A 19,231-nucleotide genomic window follows, 5' to 3' on the forward strand; every position below is an offset into this window, starting at 1 on the left:
TGGGTTTTTTTTTAAGTCAAATGGCTGGGTTGATTTTCAGTGAAAATTGAAGAAGTTATCTGGTTTGGGGTCAAGGAATTGGGTGGGAATGAGAGTCGGAGGGATGTGTGTTTTGCTGTGAACGTCGAGGGTTTTTGTTTGTTTGTTTGTTTGTTTGTTTGTTCGCTGTTACAGGCTTACAGCAGGGGGTAATGAAAGGAGAATAGGTTGTTACTGTTGGAGTCGAGAGGGGGGGTTGGGGAGATGGGGCTACTGTAGATGATTTTTTTTTACAGCTCTCGGTGGCAGAGGGCAAAGGCATGGACGACAAAACTGGGTGTAGAATGTAAAACAGAGATCTCTTGAACTTTTGAATTAATAGATGGAAACGGATAGATACCCAAATCCATGTCTTTTCTTAGATAATTTTTTTTCTTAAATTTATCTTGGATTATTGAATATTTTTTTTGTCTTTTAGTAACCCGGCCTTCGGGTTAGTGTGATGGTATGTACATGTTTGATTTCATTACTGAGGACTTGTAGTACTGCAGTTTTTTTCTTCTTCCGATCTATCATCTATCTTTTGACTTTCAAGTTTTTTCTTTCCCGATTGATATTCATACATAATTAAGCTTAGAAAGGAGAGCAGAATGGGGAGAAATTTCAGATCTCAAGCTAACGAGATTCATTGAGTGTACTGTTTATAAACTGTTCAATTTTACTGCTTCAAATTCAGTTAAAATATTTTACTTGCAAGAGGCGGAATATGACAATCACAATGCTGACAATCCTAGAAACTTACAATCTGATCAACTGACATAGTAAAAATTACAGGCATAAGAAAAACCATTTCCAAAAAAAGAAATAAAAATTAAAGTCAGGGTCAGGGACAGGGTCAATCAGGGCCAACCCGACCCTGCCCGACCCCATCAGGGTCAATCAGGGCTGGGTCGGGTTAGGGAAAACCCTGGCAGGGTTGGACTGGGTTGAGGGACTCTTAGGCCCTGCCAGGGTTGGGTTAGGGTTTAGGGCAGGCCTGGCCCAACCCAACCCATTGACACCCCTACCATTGAGACTGAATTCTCTGCCATCTTTAAAGTCTATTTTCCTATATCTTTTGAATTCCATATGGAGTCCAACCATTGGTGGAAGGAATTGCAGTACAGGGTCTGGGTAGCTGATCCCAGTCCAACTTTTTTCTTGCATATGGTACACAGTTTCTTTTTCTTTCCTTGCCTTGAAAAATCCTCTTCTCTCTCCTTCCAGGCTCCTTGACATTTGGATGTACATCAAGTTCTTAATAACACGAATGAAAGAATATTTTCAATAATATCGTTTGTAGTCCCAAGCACTCTAACAATTCATTCATCTTTGTCAGATGGACCCACTTTGCCACAAACAAGGGAGGGAACTTGGTGGTAAAGATCTAGCTTATTCATTTGACTTTTTCTCAGCTTCCTTCTTCATGAATTCACATTTTTAAATATTATAAAGGAATTTTTGTGTAGTTTATGATGGAGAGACGTAAGATAAATTTAATGCACTGCCTCATTATTTTTGAGGGGCAGCATCTTAGGCATTTTTGCGTAATCTAGTTATATTTCTCCCACCCCAGAAAGTTTTCAGTGTAGTTGTGCTGACAGAAGTATTGTTCAAACACTTTCGGATCCAATTATCCAAGAAGTAGTTCATGTTTCAAAGTTCAATTATGTGAAACTTTGTGAGGAAGTTTGTTAAGCTTCTAGACACCTTCATTTTTTTTAGATCTCTTAGAATGATGGCTGCTGGGATCTTATCTAGAGTGGTGTGTATGAATGAGGTGGTAATTCCTGGCCACCCTGATAACTAACCTGGGCCGAGCTCTGTAATGCAGGGTTCATGTTGACCTTTCCAGCTTGATTAATATGTAATAACTGGGTTAGGTCCAGGTTGAGCACTTGCTCTTATCCTTATGTTTTGGGTGAGCAGCAGTTGGCTCTTATCTTGGCCCTTACCCTGGCTGAATCCACCTGAACCCACCGATTTCTAGGGTTAGGGTTGGATATAAAGGGTTGGGTGCTTTTTTTTTGGGGACAGGGGGGGGGGGATTGAGAAGCACTTAGTTATTATCCTTGGTCCTTAACCTTGCCCAATCCACCTGAACCCACCATGTTTCTTTGTTTAGGTTGGGTAATATTGATAAAATTCTTCTGAAAAACGTGGGTTGCTAGGATAGCAAATTGCTTTGGGTTCTTTCCTGGCTTCTGTCCAAGAACCACTGGTTTTGGAATTGATTCAGATTTTTTATACCTGTAGTTCTTTCCACTTGTGCTGTATGGTTAATTTCCTATTGCTTCATCTATTCTTATTTGTTTGTAGGAAAAAGCTACAAGCCTCCTTTGGTACGTGCTGTCCACGTACTGATGGTGTAGTAATATTTTAGGGGGTTTGAATCACCCCCCCCCCCCCCATATTTAAGTTACTAAATTTTCATATGGATGGACATGTGTTAAAACGTTTAGATGTTAATTTTCCTACTACACCAAAGAGGTTGCATGTTTTTTGGAAGTATTGCTTTTAAGGATTGGTTGATTAAAGTCTGGTAGGAGATTTTATGATTCTGCTCTCTCATTCCCATTTCCACTAGTTCATGATTTGGGTGGTAGATAAAAGGTGGAGGCTTTTCGTTTAAGCTTGAGATTTAGCTGAAGAAATTAAAAAGTGCTTAAAAAACAACCAAAAGATAGATATTCAATTAAGATCCAGTGTGCAGAGATTGAAATATAGCTGAAGTAGTCAAAAGTGTTCCACTACCCTGTACTCCTGAAGTGTGGACTTAACAAGGGGAGATTCCTTGCTTATTTCTTAATGGCAATGTCCACCTTTGTCCTTATCCGTAATCAAAATTGTATAGTATTTGAAACAAGGAATGGCAAAACTAGAGCTAATTTAGGAGTACCTCCGATGCATGATAAGGTGAGAGAAAATAGTTTGAGGTGCCATGTAGATGTGCAACGAAGATCTTTGAATGCACTGGTAAGGAAGAGTGAGTTGATTCAGATTGGAGGAGCTAAAAGAGCCAAGGACAGGCCTAAAATGACTCTAGAAGAAGTGGTAATGAATGGCATGCATAGCTTTGGACTGGTTACAAGTATGGGGTTTGATAGAGTTGATTGGAGAAAGAGGATCCATGTAGATGACCTCGTTTTGTTAGGATAAAGGTGGGTTGAGTTCAATTTGAATATTCATAATGACAGTCTTGGCAGGGATGTACCCATCAGTTTTCTTGTTTAAAACTGTAATCATATGAAAAAATATGAACTTCTATAGATGTTAATGATGACCTCTCTCTCTCTCTCTCTTTGAGGAAATGGTTGAAATTTGTGGTTCTTTCAGAGGGGCTTCTAATTTATCTTGCACTGTTTGGATGTCAACAAAGCACTTATTGGAAATTAGGGGATTACTGTGTTAGTTTTACTGAAATGCTTGTGTATACATCTGTTTCCTTGTTCCTGTAGTATTGGGAAATTGGTTGCCTGAGATTGTACGGGGTAACAACTTGTGACACATACAAGGGTGATTTCTTTGCAGTGCTGTGGGTGATCAGGTTGCTGTTGCTACCATCTCTGCTACAGACTTGCATTCAAGAACTCATTGGACTGACATGTAACTTAGAACTTGGCTCTAATCCGAGTCAATCATGAATTCTTTTTTAGTAAAAAAAATTCATTACACGTCCCATTATCTGTCATTTCAAGCCACATGGAGTCTGGAGGGCACCTCTGGTAAAACTGACTGTTGGATCTTTTTAACAGTTGGATGGGAAGCTTCCACCTTGGATTAGCCACATGTCAAGGCTCGGGTCTGATTTCCTTATGGCCCACCATGTTAGGCTTTTACTCCTGGTATTCTGAATGCTTACAGCTAGATTGCCAAAGTTGAATTTTTTTTCATACAAATTTCGAAACTTTATATCTTCTCATAAAAAATGGGTCAAGCTGTGAAACATTCCATATAGATTATGACTTGGAAAACAAGGCTATGAAATTTGAACACCAATAAAGATGCCTCGTGGAAGATATTTGGGGAAAAGCTCTTTAAACGGGCTGTGTAGGAATCCTTTTCCCGTCTATATTTGGAGGGCATATGGATCCTTCTGAAACTTTGTTGAATAGAGTCATGAAAAGACTAGTCAAGTGAATAAATGGCTTGGAGATATCTAAAAGAGCAACCCAGTGCATGAGGCTCCCACTACTGCAGGGTCTGGGAGGGGCAAATGTACCCAGCCGTACCCCCTCCTTTGCAGGAGAGGCTGTTTCCAAGTTTTGAACCCGCAACCAACATGTTGCAATTGCACAACTTAACCATTGCGCCAAGGCTCGCAACCAACTGCTTTGTAGGAGAAGCTTGGAGATTTCTAACGGGTTTTTTTTTTTGGTTTTTTGTGGAGGGTTCTCTCTCTTGATTGTTGTTTGGTTGATTTTACAAATCTAAGTAGTGTCCATTTGACTCCACCTAGGAACCTTACACACATACCAGGAAGAATTTCCATTTTAGTTTGGTCTAGTTCCTTGCTTCCCCTTCTTCCTTGTGTTGTCCTCTTATTGCTTAGGATCATTTCAGTTTGGGAGCCTATGTTTCAAGTACATTCAGAATTACTGAACATGTAATTTTAATGGATCACTTTTTTAGTTTGATTAAGGAAAGATTGAAATTCTATTCACTTCTTGTGATCTTAAAATGTTAGGGAATATAGTCAGTATTTTCTTTTTCTTTTTTAAAGTGAATAACAGGTGTGACTTGAGTACACCATGAAAATATTTAATTAACCTGCGACTAGTTGTGCAGGTTTATCACTTTGCTAATTGCTTGATTGAAGCCAGGAACGAGTTACAGCACAAGTATGCAATTCAATTTCATGTTAGAAGCTTTAATATGCTTTCTTTTGAACTTTTGTTTTATTATACTGAAAAACCTTCAAATCTAGATAAATGTTGACCTCTGTTCTTGTTTTCTTACAGGTCTGAGATCATTCAACGGAAATTTACAATAACAAAGGCTCTACTATTCAAGGCCGACAGGTCTTCATTTGATCGTCTTTGTCAGCAGGTTGGCGTACTACTATATATTTTTAGTACCATGTGGAAGCAAGTAGTTTTCATTGGACTTACTGTTGGTGTGACCTCCAAAGTTGGTTTATTATGTGTGCTATCATAGGTATACAAGTTAGAGGCAGAGCAAAAGAGATTAGAGGAGGATGCAGTCGTCTATAATCGGCTCCAATTACAGCTTAAGCTCTCACCGGCCTTCAAGAAAGTAATACTGCAAGCCTTATGGATGTTGTTTGGTAGTTCAACTGGTGCAAGATCTTGTTGTCGGAGTTTAAAACCCAGACCGAGTGTGGGATTATGTATCCTGTTTGTTGGGTGCTGCTGGTCATGCATTATGCAAACTATTCATAATCCACTCTATAAAGTTCTAGGAAATTGTTTGTTTTTACTGATGACTGTGAGCTCTAAGTCTCTTTCTCTCTCTCCAGATGCTTGAAATTAGTTCCCGCATGGAGTTGAAGGCTGCAGCCGATCAGCTGGTAGAAAGTAGAGACACAGAATTTGCTGATATCTCATTTGAGGAGTTGCTAGCACAAGAAAAGAAGGATGCATTCTGGTAGGTCACTGAAGGGTAAATTATCAAAGTGAGTAGCTTATGGGTTCTAATTTGCACTAAACTGCATTTCCACACCTTTGCAGGCACAGAAATGGAAAGCTGAGGTCATGCACAAGTTAGTGGCCCTGTTCATTTGGCTGACTGATGCTGCCATATACCCTGGTTCTTCTTGTTGAGCAGTATGTACATCTGACACTCAAAGATTTGCACTAAAGAGAAGATTTTTTAGCTGCATTCCTCTGTTAGGTCTCCCCCATACTGGGGAGGAGGGGTAGGACTTACCCGTTCTATTTTATTCTTTGTCTACTCAAAGCTAATCCTCTGTAACTGCCAAGATTTTTCATTTCGGAGAAAAGAACAGTTCACTCCAATAATCTGATAACACTTATCATTTTGTACAGAAATCTGACCCCATTGCTAATAATTGAGAACTAAAATACATTCTAACATTGCAAACTTAACGTGATATTTCCAATGCAAACCCAGAAGTCAATTCCTTGCTTCTGATTGACAAAACAAATCAAATATTAGATGTCTAAACATGAGGAGAGGGTAATCCATTATTGTTATTCCCGTTTTCGCAGACAAATTCTTCTGATAAACAGACAGTCTATGTTTTGGAGGGAGGGGGAATGGGGAAGAGTATATATTGTTTTATTCCCCATGAGGAGTCATCTTCGATGCACTGCAAACCAGACTTCCGCACCAGAGCATGGATAGAAGGTTGCTTTTGCAAAGGACTCTTTATGCATTGCAGCTAAAATTTAGCCATGCTTGTGTAACGAAATGTTTGTCTAGTATTTATTGACATTCAGCAGCTGAGATGGAAATCCTAAGAGTTTTACATGATTCTCAGTTCATCCTCTTTCCATGTAGTAAGTTTCAACCAAATATTGATTAAAACAGCCACTTTTCAAGCCTTGTTTATTGGAGAACACAAAATATTTGCAGAGCCAAACTGTATTTCAGGTTGGGGTATGATCTGAAGTTGACTAGGAACAATTCATATGGCTAATTCAGGTCATCTCCCATAATCTAATCCTTTGGCCTTCTTTTTTATCTTTTTCAAACGTGAATCACTTCTTCAAGATCATTTCTTCCCCTTTTTATGGCCTCGTGTATCTGCCAACATACCCCCTCTCCCCAAGCTTAATGGCTCTCCTAATAGACTACAACTCGTCATAATGAGAAAATGTTCTACTTAAAAAAAAAAACTAATAAATGACAATGCTTACAGCGCCTTTTTTTTTCCTTCAAAAATCTCTATCTTCTACTGAAAAATGTAGACTAAGACTGGAGTTTCGTGGAAAAAATAAGCCCTTTATCGGATTTGAACCGATGATTGATGCCGTATGAAAACTATGAGTCACAGCAAGTAATTCTTGGCAGTACTTTCCAAAACGTTTTCTTTAAAGCAAATCTCTCTAGAATCCGGACAATATCTCCACTCTGTAATCTCAATCACAATTCTATTAAACCTAGATTCAAAAGATCCAACCGAAAATTTGTTTGATCTCTTGACTTCTTCTGAACTGTGTATTCAAGTGGAACCCTTCTACAGATGACAGCCATAGATTGATGGGTACTAGATGATAAAATATTGATTGTCGAAAATATCTCAGCTGCCTCACCCTGTATCTCAACTGTTTTCATTGTAGTCCTTAACCTTCTTGCTTTCAGATCTCTAAGCAGGCAAGAGTGGTGGTAGGAACTGAAGGGTCTTGATTTTCCTGGGAACAGAGTGACTTTGTGGATTACTTGTAAATTATTTGCCTACAAAGTGGATGGTATAGCTTTGGGTGAAAAATTCACATTCGAGAATTTTATTTTTAAACAGTGGTACAGACTTTAATTTTATTTTTACAGGGAGAGGTTTTTCTAGTTTAACAAATCTAGTGGATATTTCTAGATGAATACAAATATCTGTCACCTGACAAATTAGATAGAACTGAAAATTTGTGAATGAATAGACCCCAGGATCTTTTGCTCACAATTCAAGTTCCAGCCCAAACAGATAAAGCTTTGAAAATCTAACAAAATGTTGCTTGCCCATCAAGAATGACCTTGAATTGTTGTAGCAAGGTCCTGGGATCAAAACCCCAACAACTACCATTGGGGCAAGCGGTAGTGTGGCACCTTCATCGGCCCAAGAAGTTCTTGATTCAGACCCCAACAACAACAACATGGCCTTATCCCAAATAAATGAATTTATTACAGGGATCTTTGCTCTCCAACCAGCTCTATTCAATTAAGATTGAAGCTTAAAAGTTTCAGCAAGAATTTGAAGTGGAAGGGTTTCCAATCCCTCCCTACCTACCAAACAATAAGGTTCCCGGTATAAAATTTTCCCTGCAAGTGATATTTTACATGAAAATTTCTTCCTGTAAAAAAATTTCTTGTATTTCAATGTAGTTTTCACAATTTACATAAAAAGGTGAAAATTTTATTTTACCAGAAAAATTTTCTTTTTCATGAAAATAAATAGAACCCAAGGGAAAAAAGACAATTGTTATCCCTCTCAATCTATTCTAGTCACTCTCACTCCACTGTAAAAAGTGGAAAAGGAAAGCTGTCCATCAAACAACTACCATGGCCTCACACTACTACGAAGTTACTACAACTACCAAACAAAAAACCAAACTAAAACCTTTTGGTGCATCCAACCTCACCACCACCTTCAAGATTTTCAACCTTTCATTGATTGTTTCTTTTGACTGGTAGAAGGTTAGACACGAGAAAGAGGGATTTTGGGTAATCTATAGGCCATCATGAATGAATGATAAAATGTACATTTATTTGTTGCAGACTGATGTGCATATCTGAGAATCTGTTGGAGAGAAAAGTTGGATTTGAGGAGTTATTTTGGGTGGGTAATTCCAAAATCCAAAATCCAAAATCCAAAATCCAAAGCCCAAAGGACAACCGACACTGAATCAAGTTAATCAAAACAGACTATGGAGAAGATTTGAAGACAAAAAAGAGGGAGAGCGCGGGACTGGTATTGTACATATACATACGAAGGAGAAGGAGAAAACCCTAGATTCCCTCCCTCAAGTTATCAACACGTGGAACATGGGAAAGTGTGCAATGTATTGGTTGGTTCTCCTTGTTCCAGCACACTACTGCACTTTTAATTTTTAAAAGTAGTGTTGGAGATACTCATTTGATATGGGAGTTAAATCATCCCTTGCCCCAAGGCCAAGAGTCCAAGACCCAAGTTCCTTTGTGGAGTGGTAGTGAAGTAGTATATACAAAATAAAAAAAGTACCCATGAGATCATATCTCATCATTGATTGATGGGTCCTATGGCCTCATCTATTATCTATCTTCAAAAGGAGCTAAGGTTAGACAAAAGGTGGATTTCTGGCAATCAATCCAAAGCTTTATATTCTCTTGGCCAAGCTTCTATGCTTTGATTTTTAATCTTTTCCAATATATTTAAATATTTTTTTGGGATGAAATAAAAATTTTCTTTTCCAATATATTATTAACTGTAACAATCTTTGATGAATGGTTTCAGAAAATCTCCATTTTTTGATATTCAGCTCAGGTTCTTTTCATCTCTCCTAAAAGGGGTGTATTCCAACAGCATGATCATGTTTGGTCTTCATTTTTTGTTATATTATCTTTTTGGTCAAATGTTCTTTGTGTCGGGGTGTAGGCTGCGCTCAAATACATGGGGGTCGGCAAAATGACCACCTTGTCCTCTGAATGGCAGGAATACCCAGCCCATTTGTCTGGGCTCAGGCTGCACTGCGGCATAGAGAACATCAACCCTATCTTTTTTTTAGTCAATAAGATAGCAATAAGATAGCAGAAAATCAATAAAACTTACCTCTTGTAACAAGATCTCTAAAGAGTTTAACAAACACGTGAGGAATGAAACTCTACTCCCTATCAGTTTGTGGGCTCTTCTACTTAGACTCTCAATGACACTAATTGAGGGGTCGGCCCTAATTATTCTTTTAAGTGAAACTTATCTGTAAAAATTATGGAGGTAGAGATGATGATGATGGCGACGATGATGATGATGATGGCGGTGATGGTGATGACGGCGGGGTGGTTCATACTTACCCTCCAAATTTACTTTCTTTTTCAGATGGTTAGAACTAAATCATTCTGATCAGTGACACTACCCAAGAGTGTGGGTACCCATTAGTTGATAACCCAATGAGTGTTACTTGGACTAATTAAGCCAAGCTCTTTGTTTTCGGAGGTAAAAGAAAGTGGAGGTTGTGAGATGCAAAATAAAGTAATAATCAAATTTGTTTTTGTTAACTAATGCAATAATCATGTCGGACTGATGATTAAAGCCTTTAATCCCTTCTCCATCTTCTTCCCAAAAAAGCTGTAACCAGGGAGGGAGTTGGGAGTTTGGGGTTGGGACCTATTTTGAGGTATTACTGTATTAGGGAATGGAGAATCTCATTTGTTTGTTTATGACAGATTGCAGAAACAGAAAAGGACATAATGCCAGATTGTTTTACCCTTTCTACACAAAATCATCAAAAGAAAGATTAATTGAATCCAACAGCCACGAGAACAACAGAAGAAAGAAGATGAAGAAGAAGACAGTTTAGTGGGTTCCACTCCTCTGTTCTTGGGGAGGAGGTATGTGCCAAAACTAAACAAATAATGGAATCTCCCTATTGATATGAATGGCTACTTTGATCTTGACTAGTCATTTCCTCCTCCCAACAAAGAGCTTCACTCCTCATCAGGCTTTGGGATGCAAGGACTACTACATACATCACCAGTCGTCTCCACCACTCTTAATACTATTTAACATCACTACTCACATAGTCACTATATTATATGATATTTCTGCTTTCTTTGGTGGGGTGAAGTAAAGGTTTAGAGACTTTGAAGAAGGAGAAGGAGAGAGAGAGAGAGAGAGAGAGATCCACTACCTTTAGTACTCTTTTAACATCACTAGTCACATAGTCTCTATATGATATTTCTGCTTTCTTTGATGGGGTGAAGTAAAGGTTTGGACTTTGAAGGAGAGAGAGAGACAGAGAGAGATTTTTGGTATCAGATCGGTCAATATATATCGGTATCACCAGTACCCGATACATAAGGCTTAAGAGAGAGAGAGAGAGAGCACAATATCATATCGAATGATACATATCAGTATCAACAGAGCCCGATACGAATACATATTAGTATTGCCGGAGTCGATACCGTTACAGTACTTATGATATCGGCTCCTTGGGTCAAAAAAATGGATTTTTCAATCAAGAAGTGAACTTTTGATATTGTGGTGTTTGAAGGTATGAAGGTATTGTGAAATGTGATCTGTATCTTTCGTCGTGGAGTGTCAATCGTTTTCTTTCATTCACATCACCTCTTAGGCTGTTTACTCCACACAACCCTGCCAGCCCTACCAATGGCCAAAACAAAAAGACCAAGATTCAATTAGGTTGGCATGGAACTGTTTCTCATTTCATGGATTGTTGTCTCCCTCCCTGTGAGGTAGTAGTAGTAGTAGTAGCATCAGAAGACATCCCAAGCTGGAAAGGACCTGGTTTATCGGATCCTATGCAGTTAAAAGGAATTAATTAACAGAGATAGTGAAAGGGAAGAAAGAGCTGGATTAGACCTGAAGAGATGAGATCATGGATTCATGAGATTGAGACAGAAAATCTCTTTCTTTTGCTTTTCTTCTTCTTTCCAATATACAAATGCCAAACATGATCTCAACAAAGTTAGCTCTCAAGATCATAAGATCAGATAACAAATTCTCAAACAAAAGCATCCAATGGAAAACATGAAAAAAAAAAATCGAAAAGAGGGTTCTTTAATTTAATACATTCAATACATCCTTAATTGAAAAAAAAAAAATAATTATTATACCCAATCCATCTCTATTTGTTTCTCATTTTATCACAAGGTGTTGGGCTAAGATTGAGACTTGAGGGGTCCTTTCAGAATTCTACTGTGATACAAAGAGCTCTGAAAATCCACCACCACAGTGATAATGCTGGAGGAGTCTATTAGCTTCTCTTACCCCACTTAAATATGCTCCATGGGTTGTAGAATAGTGTGTTCTGTGTGTAGCTTCCCCTGCAAATAGAATTTGAAGAGGAGAAGCTTCTCCAACACATTCACTGTTGTTGTTAATGTATGGCAGTGGCACCGCCATTAAATCCAAATCGTCTCCACTTGATCCCACTGCTACGTAACTGTAAGAACCCAGAAACAAAGGATTGCTTCCCCATTGGCTCTTTAGAACCCTAGTGAACTTTACAGTCCCGTTGCTGTATTCAGGTGAATTAACAAGGTTTTGGGGCTCGGAATTGGACAAGAAACTAGATACAGTCGTCAACACTCCGTTTACAATCTGTTCATCTTTAAGTGACTCGAGCGCCAGAGCTTCTTCTCCGGCAAACCAAGAGAGGATAACACTAGAGTTCTTGTAGATTGGACAGATTGAAGCTGTCTTCCGCATCCACCAGGGGATCTTCTGGTTTCTTGAGTCCGAATTAGAGCGGTGGAACACCATTTCCAGGAAGGGAAACGGTTCAAGATTCTTGCTTTCTCGATCCAATTGCAGAAATAGCTTGTTAACGACGCCAAAACCAAGTCTTGAAATCGCTTCGGTTTTGAAGGAGGGGAGTGGAGGACTGAACATACCTGACTCTTCCCGAATCCCAGCTTTGAGAACCCCCAATGACACTGTGACTATGACATGATCGGCCACCATTTCTGAACCATCATCGAAACAGAGCTTCACAGGCCTCCTGCTGCTGCAATCCCCTTTATTCTCCCTCTCCAACGACCTCACAAGACCTTCGGGCTGCCACTGGATCCTCTTCACCTTCCTACCCAGTTGGATCAAACCCGTGGGAAGTGCAGACGCTAGCCACTCTACAATGCTCAAGTATCCCTTGGCAATGGTGATCTCCTCACCTGGGAACCCACGGTATTCGCTCTCGGCATTGAAGTCCAGGGTTGAGAGGTCCCCTGCCGAAGTATAAGTCCTCTCCGTGTTCTCGTGCATCGCAAAGATGGCTTCTTGGAGCATTTTCGTGCTCCAACTGCCGTACCCTTTGACATCATCTCTCCGTTTCACGGAAGCCCAGTAAGCTTCGATGGCCCGTCGAAGAAAAGAACCAATGCTGAGACCCTTCTTATTGGAACCCATTTTAAGAGCTCGAGCTGCAATTGCCTTGTAATCGACATCGACACCGCCATTGTTGCTGCTATCAGTGGCTTCTGCTTCAAATAGCATCCCCTGAGCGAACTCCATCATATTCCGGTAAAGAGCGAAAATGGGTTCAACGATAGAGGGTTGAAGCTGAAACCCACCTTCACCGACGGTTAATGGGTCTTCAGCGAAACCGTCCATGCGCTCCCATGGCTGGTCAGACTCCAACGCATGGATTTCTTGGGCAATCTTGTGAATTGGGCTTCCACCGATGCCATGGATCCAGGTGGCGCCCATCTCAATTCGGTCACCACAGAACTCCGACGTGCGAATTCTCCCACCAATCCTGTCTCCTCCTTCCACAACGCAGAGCTCAAAGAGCTCTGTTGCAGCGGTGGCACTATAGATCTTATGGGCAGCTGTAATCCCTGCCATTCCTGCTCCTATAATCACGATTCTGGGTTTCTTGACCACCATGGTTGCTGGTTTCACAATCACACACAGACGCAGACAGAGACACAGATAAAGAGAGATAGCAGAGACAATGAGATCAAGACAGAGAGGGCAAGCAGAGACCAGAGAGTTGTGTTAAAACGTTTGGTTGGATTTTAACTTTAACAAGAGATTTATAAGTGAGGAAGGAGGCGATGAGTGTTTTGTGGTTGAGTTGTTTGTAAATAAAGAGGGGCAGTGAAAATTGATGATGTATTAGGGAGGACCCCATTAATGTTTATTTAATTGTATTGCTTGAATAAAGACGAGTCACTCCTTTTATTGGGGTCAATTAGAGTAATTAGAATACTAATAAATCACATCTCTCAGTTCATTAAGATTAGGGAATAGGGTTTAGGGAACCACCATCCCCAAATCTCTCTTCTTACTCTTTTCAGCTCATTGTACTCTTTGCCTTGTTATTAAAGTACCCAAAGTACCCAACAATCAACTACCAAAGCTGTGATGTGTTGTTGGTTCTGAACCAAGTGGACATACGGAGGAGAAGGGGGAAACAAAGAATTATGTAGGGGGGTTTTCATCTTTTCTACTTAGGCAAAAAGTCATGTGCACAGTCACATGTGTATTTAGGATAGAATCTTCACTTCAGCTGTTGGAAAAGTATAAAGTGATAACTTGTTGGGGAAGTATTTTCTGTCTGAGAGTGTGGCTCCTATACTTACGTGAGATTCAATCTATGATTTCCTTTTGTTTAAAGCTATAAGAGGCAGAGATGTCATTTTATAAGGAGGAGAGATATAGACACAATGTTGCAGGTGTGGGAGCCACGCTCCGAGACAAGAAACTTTCCTCCTAAATTGCAATCTCATTTTGGGAAAATGTTCTTAGGGGAGGGGAGGGGAGGGGAGGGGAGGGGGGGGGGGGGGAGGAGGGGTTGTAGGCCATGCCCAAACACACTGGTGGACGAAATGACCGCCCAACCCCCTAAGATGCCAACATGTCTGCTCTCATTGGCTGCCGTGCATGTGTAGTCCCTGTGTTCCCCTACAAAGAATGCTCACATATTTGTTCTTTTACACGACGAAAGGCGATCATGTACATATACACTTTTAGGAGTTGTCACAGTAGTTTCACATCGATTTGTTCAAGTCCTTGGTGCCTTAACATACTTGAGGAATTCTCTTTACCTAATGCCTTAAGGTTTGAGGTTGGATCATCCAATATGGTATCAAAATTTATGGGTCCTTGGTTCTTTCCCTCACATCTTTTTTTCTTGTATAACGACATCTCATTCCTTCCACACATGTAAGGGGTACTAAGAGTTATAATGTTTTAGTCCCACATTTGTTCCACATCGATTTGTTCAAGTCCTTGGTATCGTAACATATTTGAGGAGCTCTCTTTACCTAATGCTTTAAGGTTTGGGGTTGGATCCTCCAATATGGTATCAGAGCTTATGGGTCTTTGGTTCTTTCCTTCACGTCTTTTTTCGTGTATAATGATGTCTCATTTTTCCCATACATGAAAGGGGTACTAGGAGTTATAGGGTTATAGTCCCACATTTGTTTGTCCAAGCCCTGATGCCTTCATAGAGTCGAGGAGCTCTCCACATCTAACACAGTATGAAACTCAAACCCTTTGTGATATAAGAAAAGAAGAAACTTCTGTAAACGATACCATACATTTTGACCAAAAGTAAGGAAAATAAAATTTTCATTTAGCAAAGTGAAATGAAATTCAAGATAGAGGCCTGCAGAATATCCTAGGTAGTAGATGAATTTTCATTTTGAAAATTAATATATTTTTTAGATTGGAAATATAAATGTTCATCTAAGGTAAAATATTACCAACAATGAGAACACATGGAATCCAAACAAATGGGGATTAAATTTCAATATAGAAATTGTTGACCTATAAAATAATTTGCATTACATTCAAAAGCTAATCCAAACAAATGGGAATTAAGTTTCAATATAGAATTTGTTGACCCACAAAAGAATTCCATTACATTTAAAAGCTAAATCTTTGCTTTACAAAAGATTATATTTTCAACTATCACTCTCTTATCAATCTACATGGAACAATCTCTTTGAAATCATTGCAGGCTATTGTCATTGATCGATCTAAAATGTTTCATTCCCATCAGGCCATAGACCCATCCATGGATCATTTTGCCACAGCAACCTTACTTTTTCACTCCCTCAAGGCTGGTCTCTAAACCCACAAAACCTATTTGTGTTTGTGGTAAAGCAAATCAAAGTCAAGTTCTACAAAACACTTCAAGTCTCAATCCAATAATGGAGCTATCAAACAATCCTAACAAACCACACAACCAATACATGAAATTCTTCTACAGTAGTCTTCTGTTAATATTTTCTAGGAAGAAGCATCAGTGATGTCAAAGGAGGGGGGACCATCCATTTTTGACTTTTGCTTTTGTTTCAAATAGTTCAAGACCAATCCATCACAAGCAAAGTAAAAAAGAAGTGCCCAACCATCCCAAGAACTCAACAAAACTATAATGGTTCAGAATGGAATTGGTCAACTTAGGTCTGGTCTCTGACCCATTTATTTATATTAATAATCATTCAGGTTGAAGACATTGGTAAGGTTGACAAATTGACCTTTGGAGAGTGGCCAATACAGGTAAAAGTTGGAGAGGCTGTAGTAAAGTAGTGCTTGCACCATCAAGGCATAAATTAGTCAAAAGGTTGACCTTTTTTGAAGAGAGAGAGAGAGAGGTGTGACTTATGTGGAAGTTGAGAGAAGTGCCTGTCAACGTTAAACATGATCTGGACAAAAAAAATTAGGGGTTCTCTAAGGAGCAGCCAGCCGTTGGGTTGTGCCACACACATATCTAGGTGTGCATCGAAATGTGTACAGTATAATCTCACTCTTAAATACCCCTTGAACGCTGAGTTCGCTGGAGAAGAGCTGGATCCGATAAGGGCCAGGTTAGTTGGAATTTTGGATTAAAAAGGCAAATGGGAAGTAGTTCTTCCACCAAATTAGGGCCACATATACATTAATTAAACAAGTGCAAAGCTTGTTCCTGTTGTTCAAGTACTAATAATGTCAACCATGTAATGTACTACTACTATCCCTGGTGCTGATGGCATATAGATTAATTAAGAATCTAATCTGATCTAATATAATCTAATCTAATCACCCGGTGATTAAGGTATTACATTTTTGCTTACCTTGTTCTACTGATTTCGAGATTGGATCAAATCAAATATCTATTTGAGAACTCTAGTCATTAATGAAGGGCTTGCAAGAACCTTGCAAGATGGGTTCTGTTATTATAGGAATTTGATATCAAATATATAATCCATAAGTTGATCAAAGGAAGAGTCATCGTCGATCATGATCACTTGTCCACTCACTATCCCTGAAACCAGACCATTGGAAGACGTTTTCCCCGACAAAGACGCCACTAACCAAGAATTAGAAAATAAAGAATTGGTCAATAAGCAACTGCTATTTGATGGGATATGAAGCTGGATCTCCCATCCAATTTGCATTTAAAATAAACTTTAAGAACAATGTTTTTTCTTAGCTCTTTTATTATATAACATTCAAGAGATGCCTTTAATATATACGGCTAAAGTCAAAATCCAATGCATTCTTCCTAATATTGCTCCATATCGTCTCTCGAGTTGACACTACTTGTTTGTTTTCCTTGAGCACCCCACCCCAAAAGTCCCAAATAACAACAAGAACACTTACCCTAGCTCCTTTGGGTCTGCCATGTCTAACCTTAATTAGGTCATAAATCATATCATTAAACATGCTAGATGATGTCTTCGTTTCTATTTGAATCATATTTAAAACTTTTTTTATTTTCTAATGATAGGTAAGCCCTAAGGAGAGTTGAACTTATGAGCTATAATTGTGAGGTGTTGGTCCTTACCAAATGAGCTACCTCTTAAGGTTTGCCAAAAATAGAGCTACCTCCTTGGGCATTTGGAACTGAAATTGGGTTGGGGTTCAGCTTAAGCACACTAGGTCTTGGTTAGTTTAAAATTTTAACTTAAAAATCCAAGATTGATGGAGGATCCTTGTGTCTCTTAAGATCAAATTTTTTTCCTATTGAAGATATTTCTTTTTGAGCCCTTACATTATTGAAATTGAATTGGAATTGTTGATAATATTTATAAATAAATTTTCTATACATTACAATAAAAAATATATATTAAATATAATAAAATAAAATTAAATATATTGATAAATATTAGTAATAAATATTGATAAAACGATGATAATATATGATAATAGAATTTGAAATTTTCAATTCAATTTTAAATTGAATATGAATTGAATATTCAATTCATAATAGATAAATTACAATTGAATTTGAAAGACATGTATTAAGTATTAAAAATTCATATATGATCTTTGTTTAAGAATTAAGGTACATTGGAAATAGGGATTGGATGTGGAACCACCAAAAATGGATCTAGCTCAAATCAATACCATATTGTTTGTTGGCTAGCTACTCGTTTTAGATCCAATGTTCCTTCACCCACGGTTTGTTCATGTGTTTCAAGCTTAGATGAGATTTCTGGAATAGTTTAAAGAGCATTTCAGATTTTTGCAAAATTTAAAAAAAAAAAAAAAAAAAAAAAAGAAGGAATTTTAGGCCCAATGGATGATGAATGGGTCAAATATTCCAAGGTAGATAACAGGAGGATGTGTTTTCATGTCTTCTCACATTCTGACCATGTGAATCTCACATTAACACTGAAGTATGGTATGGGAGATCACCCCCCCCCTCCTTCACGACAGTGTGTAATAATAGATATTAAGTTAATGTCCCCTCAAACTTTTTAATCCGTACAAGTCCCAAACAGTATATCCAAATCCAGAGATGGGGGCCCATATCGATGGGCCCTCAAACATCCCCACGTGATGATGTGGGTGAGACTGTGATTGTGTTGTTAGGTATGAAGGCTAATCTAAGAAAGTAAAAGGGAAGAGAGGAGTGAATAATGATGGATATAATACCAAAAGATAATAATAATCATAACAATACCAATAATAATGATGATAATGTTTGATGGATGGAATAGGATATTCGTATATAATAGAATGAGATTATTTAGGGGGTGAAAAGGGCAGGAATTGATTTTCTCATCCTATCAATCAAGACCATCCAATGATTTAATTTGATTAGCAGTAAAGTATTATTAGTAATAATAATAATAGTAGTAAATTCATGATGGGATGTTGTTACCATTGATGATTAGTGGTTGTGGGCCCCAGCCCATCCCTCCTTAAAAGGTCCAAAAGATAAACTAAAAGATATCCTTTTCTTTTCATGGTAAGATAAACTATAGAAGAAATCAAAGAAGGGATGGAATAATACCAAGAGGGAAAATGATCCCCACGATGTTGGAGTAGGGATTTCTTTCCACACCTTCTCACATAATGAGTTTTGGGATCCACGTTGATATTCTCTCTCCTCAAAATACCATTGTTTTGAAAAAACGGTATCAGATCGGTGGAATGGTTCTTATTAAGGGTAAATTTATCTAGAAAGTAATTTTTATTAAAATTGACCATTAGATTCAACTTGATAAAATCGATCCATATTGGCATCAATATCTACGAAGACCGATACCACTGTTTTTTAAAACCATGCCTCATACATATGTAGGCCTCTACTAAACGAATCTGTCTCCCACCCTCTCATTGGTGGAATTTCCTACTCTAACATCATGGGAAACCTTTGACCATACAATATAGTGTAAACCCCTTTTCAAAGTCCCCCACTCCAGCAGTCCAAGTCCAAGCTTAAGCTTGTGGAATCCCTAATCACTTTACCAGTGATGAGGTCTAAATTCTTGGTAATGAAACTAAGTTGACAATGTAGCAGGGTAAGTCTATTGTGGAGGGCTATGGAGTATGGAGGAAAGGATTAGGGATTAGGGATTAGGGAATGGGACATAGGGCCACATGCAATTTAGATTTTTTTTTTTTGTGTGGTAAGAGCTGCTTAGA

The 19,231-nt window shown here is 38.6% G+C and overlaps 2 protein-coding genes across 3 annotated transcripts in view; one reads left to right on the forward strand and one right to left on the reverse strand.

The window, feature by feature from the left end:
• LOC122656117 overlaps positions 1–19,231 on the forward strand; it is a 48,169-nt gene that overhangs the window by 25,069 nt on the left and 3,869 nt on the right. Inside the window, exons 2-7 of one of the 2 annotated variants that reach the window (XR_006332045.1) lie at positions 4,807–4,859; positions 4,980–5,067; positions 5,176–5,274; positions 5,498–5,625; positions 5,709–5,871; positions 15,890–15,895. Coding sequence is in view for 1 of the 2 variants with exons in the window: in XM_043850567.1 (XP_043706502.1) it covers positions 4,807–4,859; positions 4,980–5,067; positions 5,176–5,274; positions 5,498–5,625; positions 5,709–5,745 (405 nt within the window). In the remaining variant the exon portion in view is untranslated. Of the gene's footprint in view, positions 1–4,806; positions 4,860–4,979; positions 5,068–5,175; positions 5,275–5,497; positions 5,626–5,708; positions 6,075–15,889; positions 15,896–19,231 lie in introns of those variants that run through there. The other variant, XM_043850567.1, reaches the window with a different exon arrangement.
• LOC122656116 (probable polyamine oxidase 5) lies at positions 11,400–13,381 on the reverse strand. The gene has a single exon (XM_043850566.1). It carries the CDS (start codon positions 13,250–13,252, stop codon positions 11,561–11,563), a length of 1,692 nt encoding a protein of 563 aa, XP_043706501.1. The 5' UTR covers positions 13,253–13,381; the 3' UTR covers positions 11,400–11,560.

The sequence above is a fragment of the Telopea speciosissima genome, chromosome 3 (genome assembly GCF_018873765.1).
Source record: "Telopea speciosissima isolate NSW1024214 ecotype Mountain lineage chromosome 3, Tspe_v1, whole genome shotgun sequence".
In the NCBI taxonomy this organism is placed as follows: domain Eukaryota; kingdom Viridiplantae; phylum Streptophyta; class Magnoliopsida; order Proteales; family Proteaceae; genus Telopea; species Telopea speciosissima.

What these genes read in the sequence shown, in the direction of transcription:
- LOC122656116 (XM_043850566.1), bottom strand. Translation starts at nt 13,252, where the DNA reads ATGGTGGTCAAGAAACCCAGAATCGTGATTATAGGAGCAGGAATGGCA.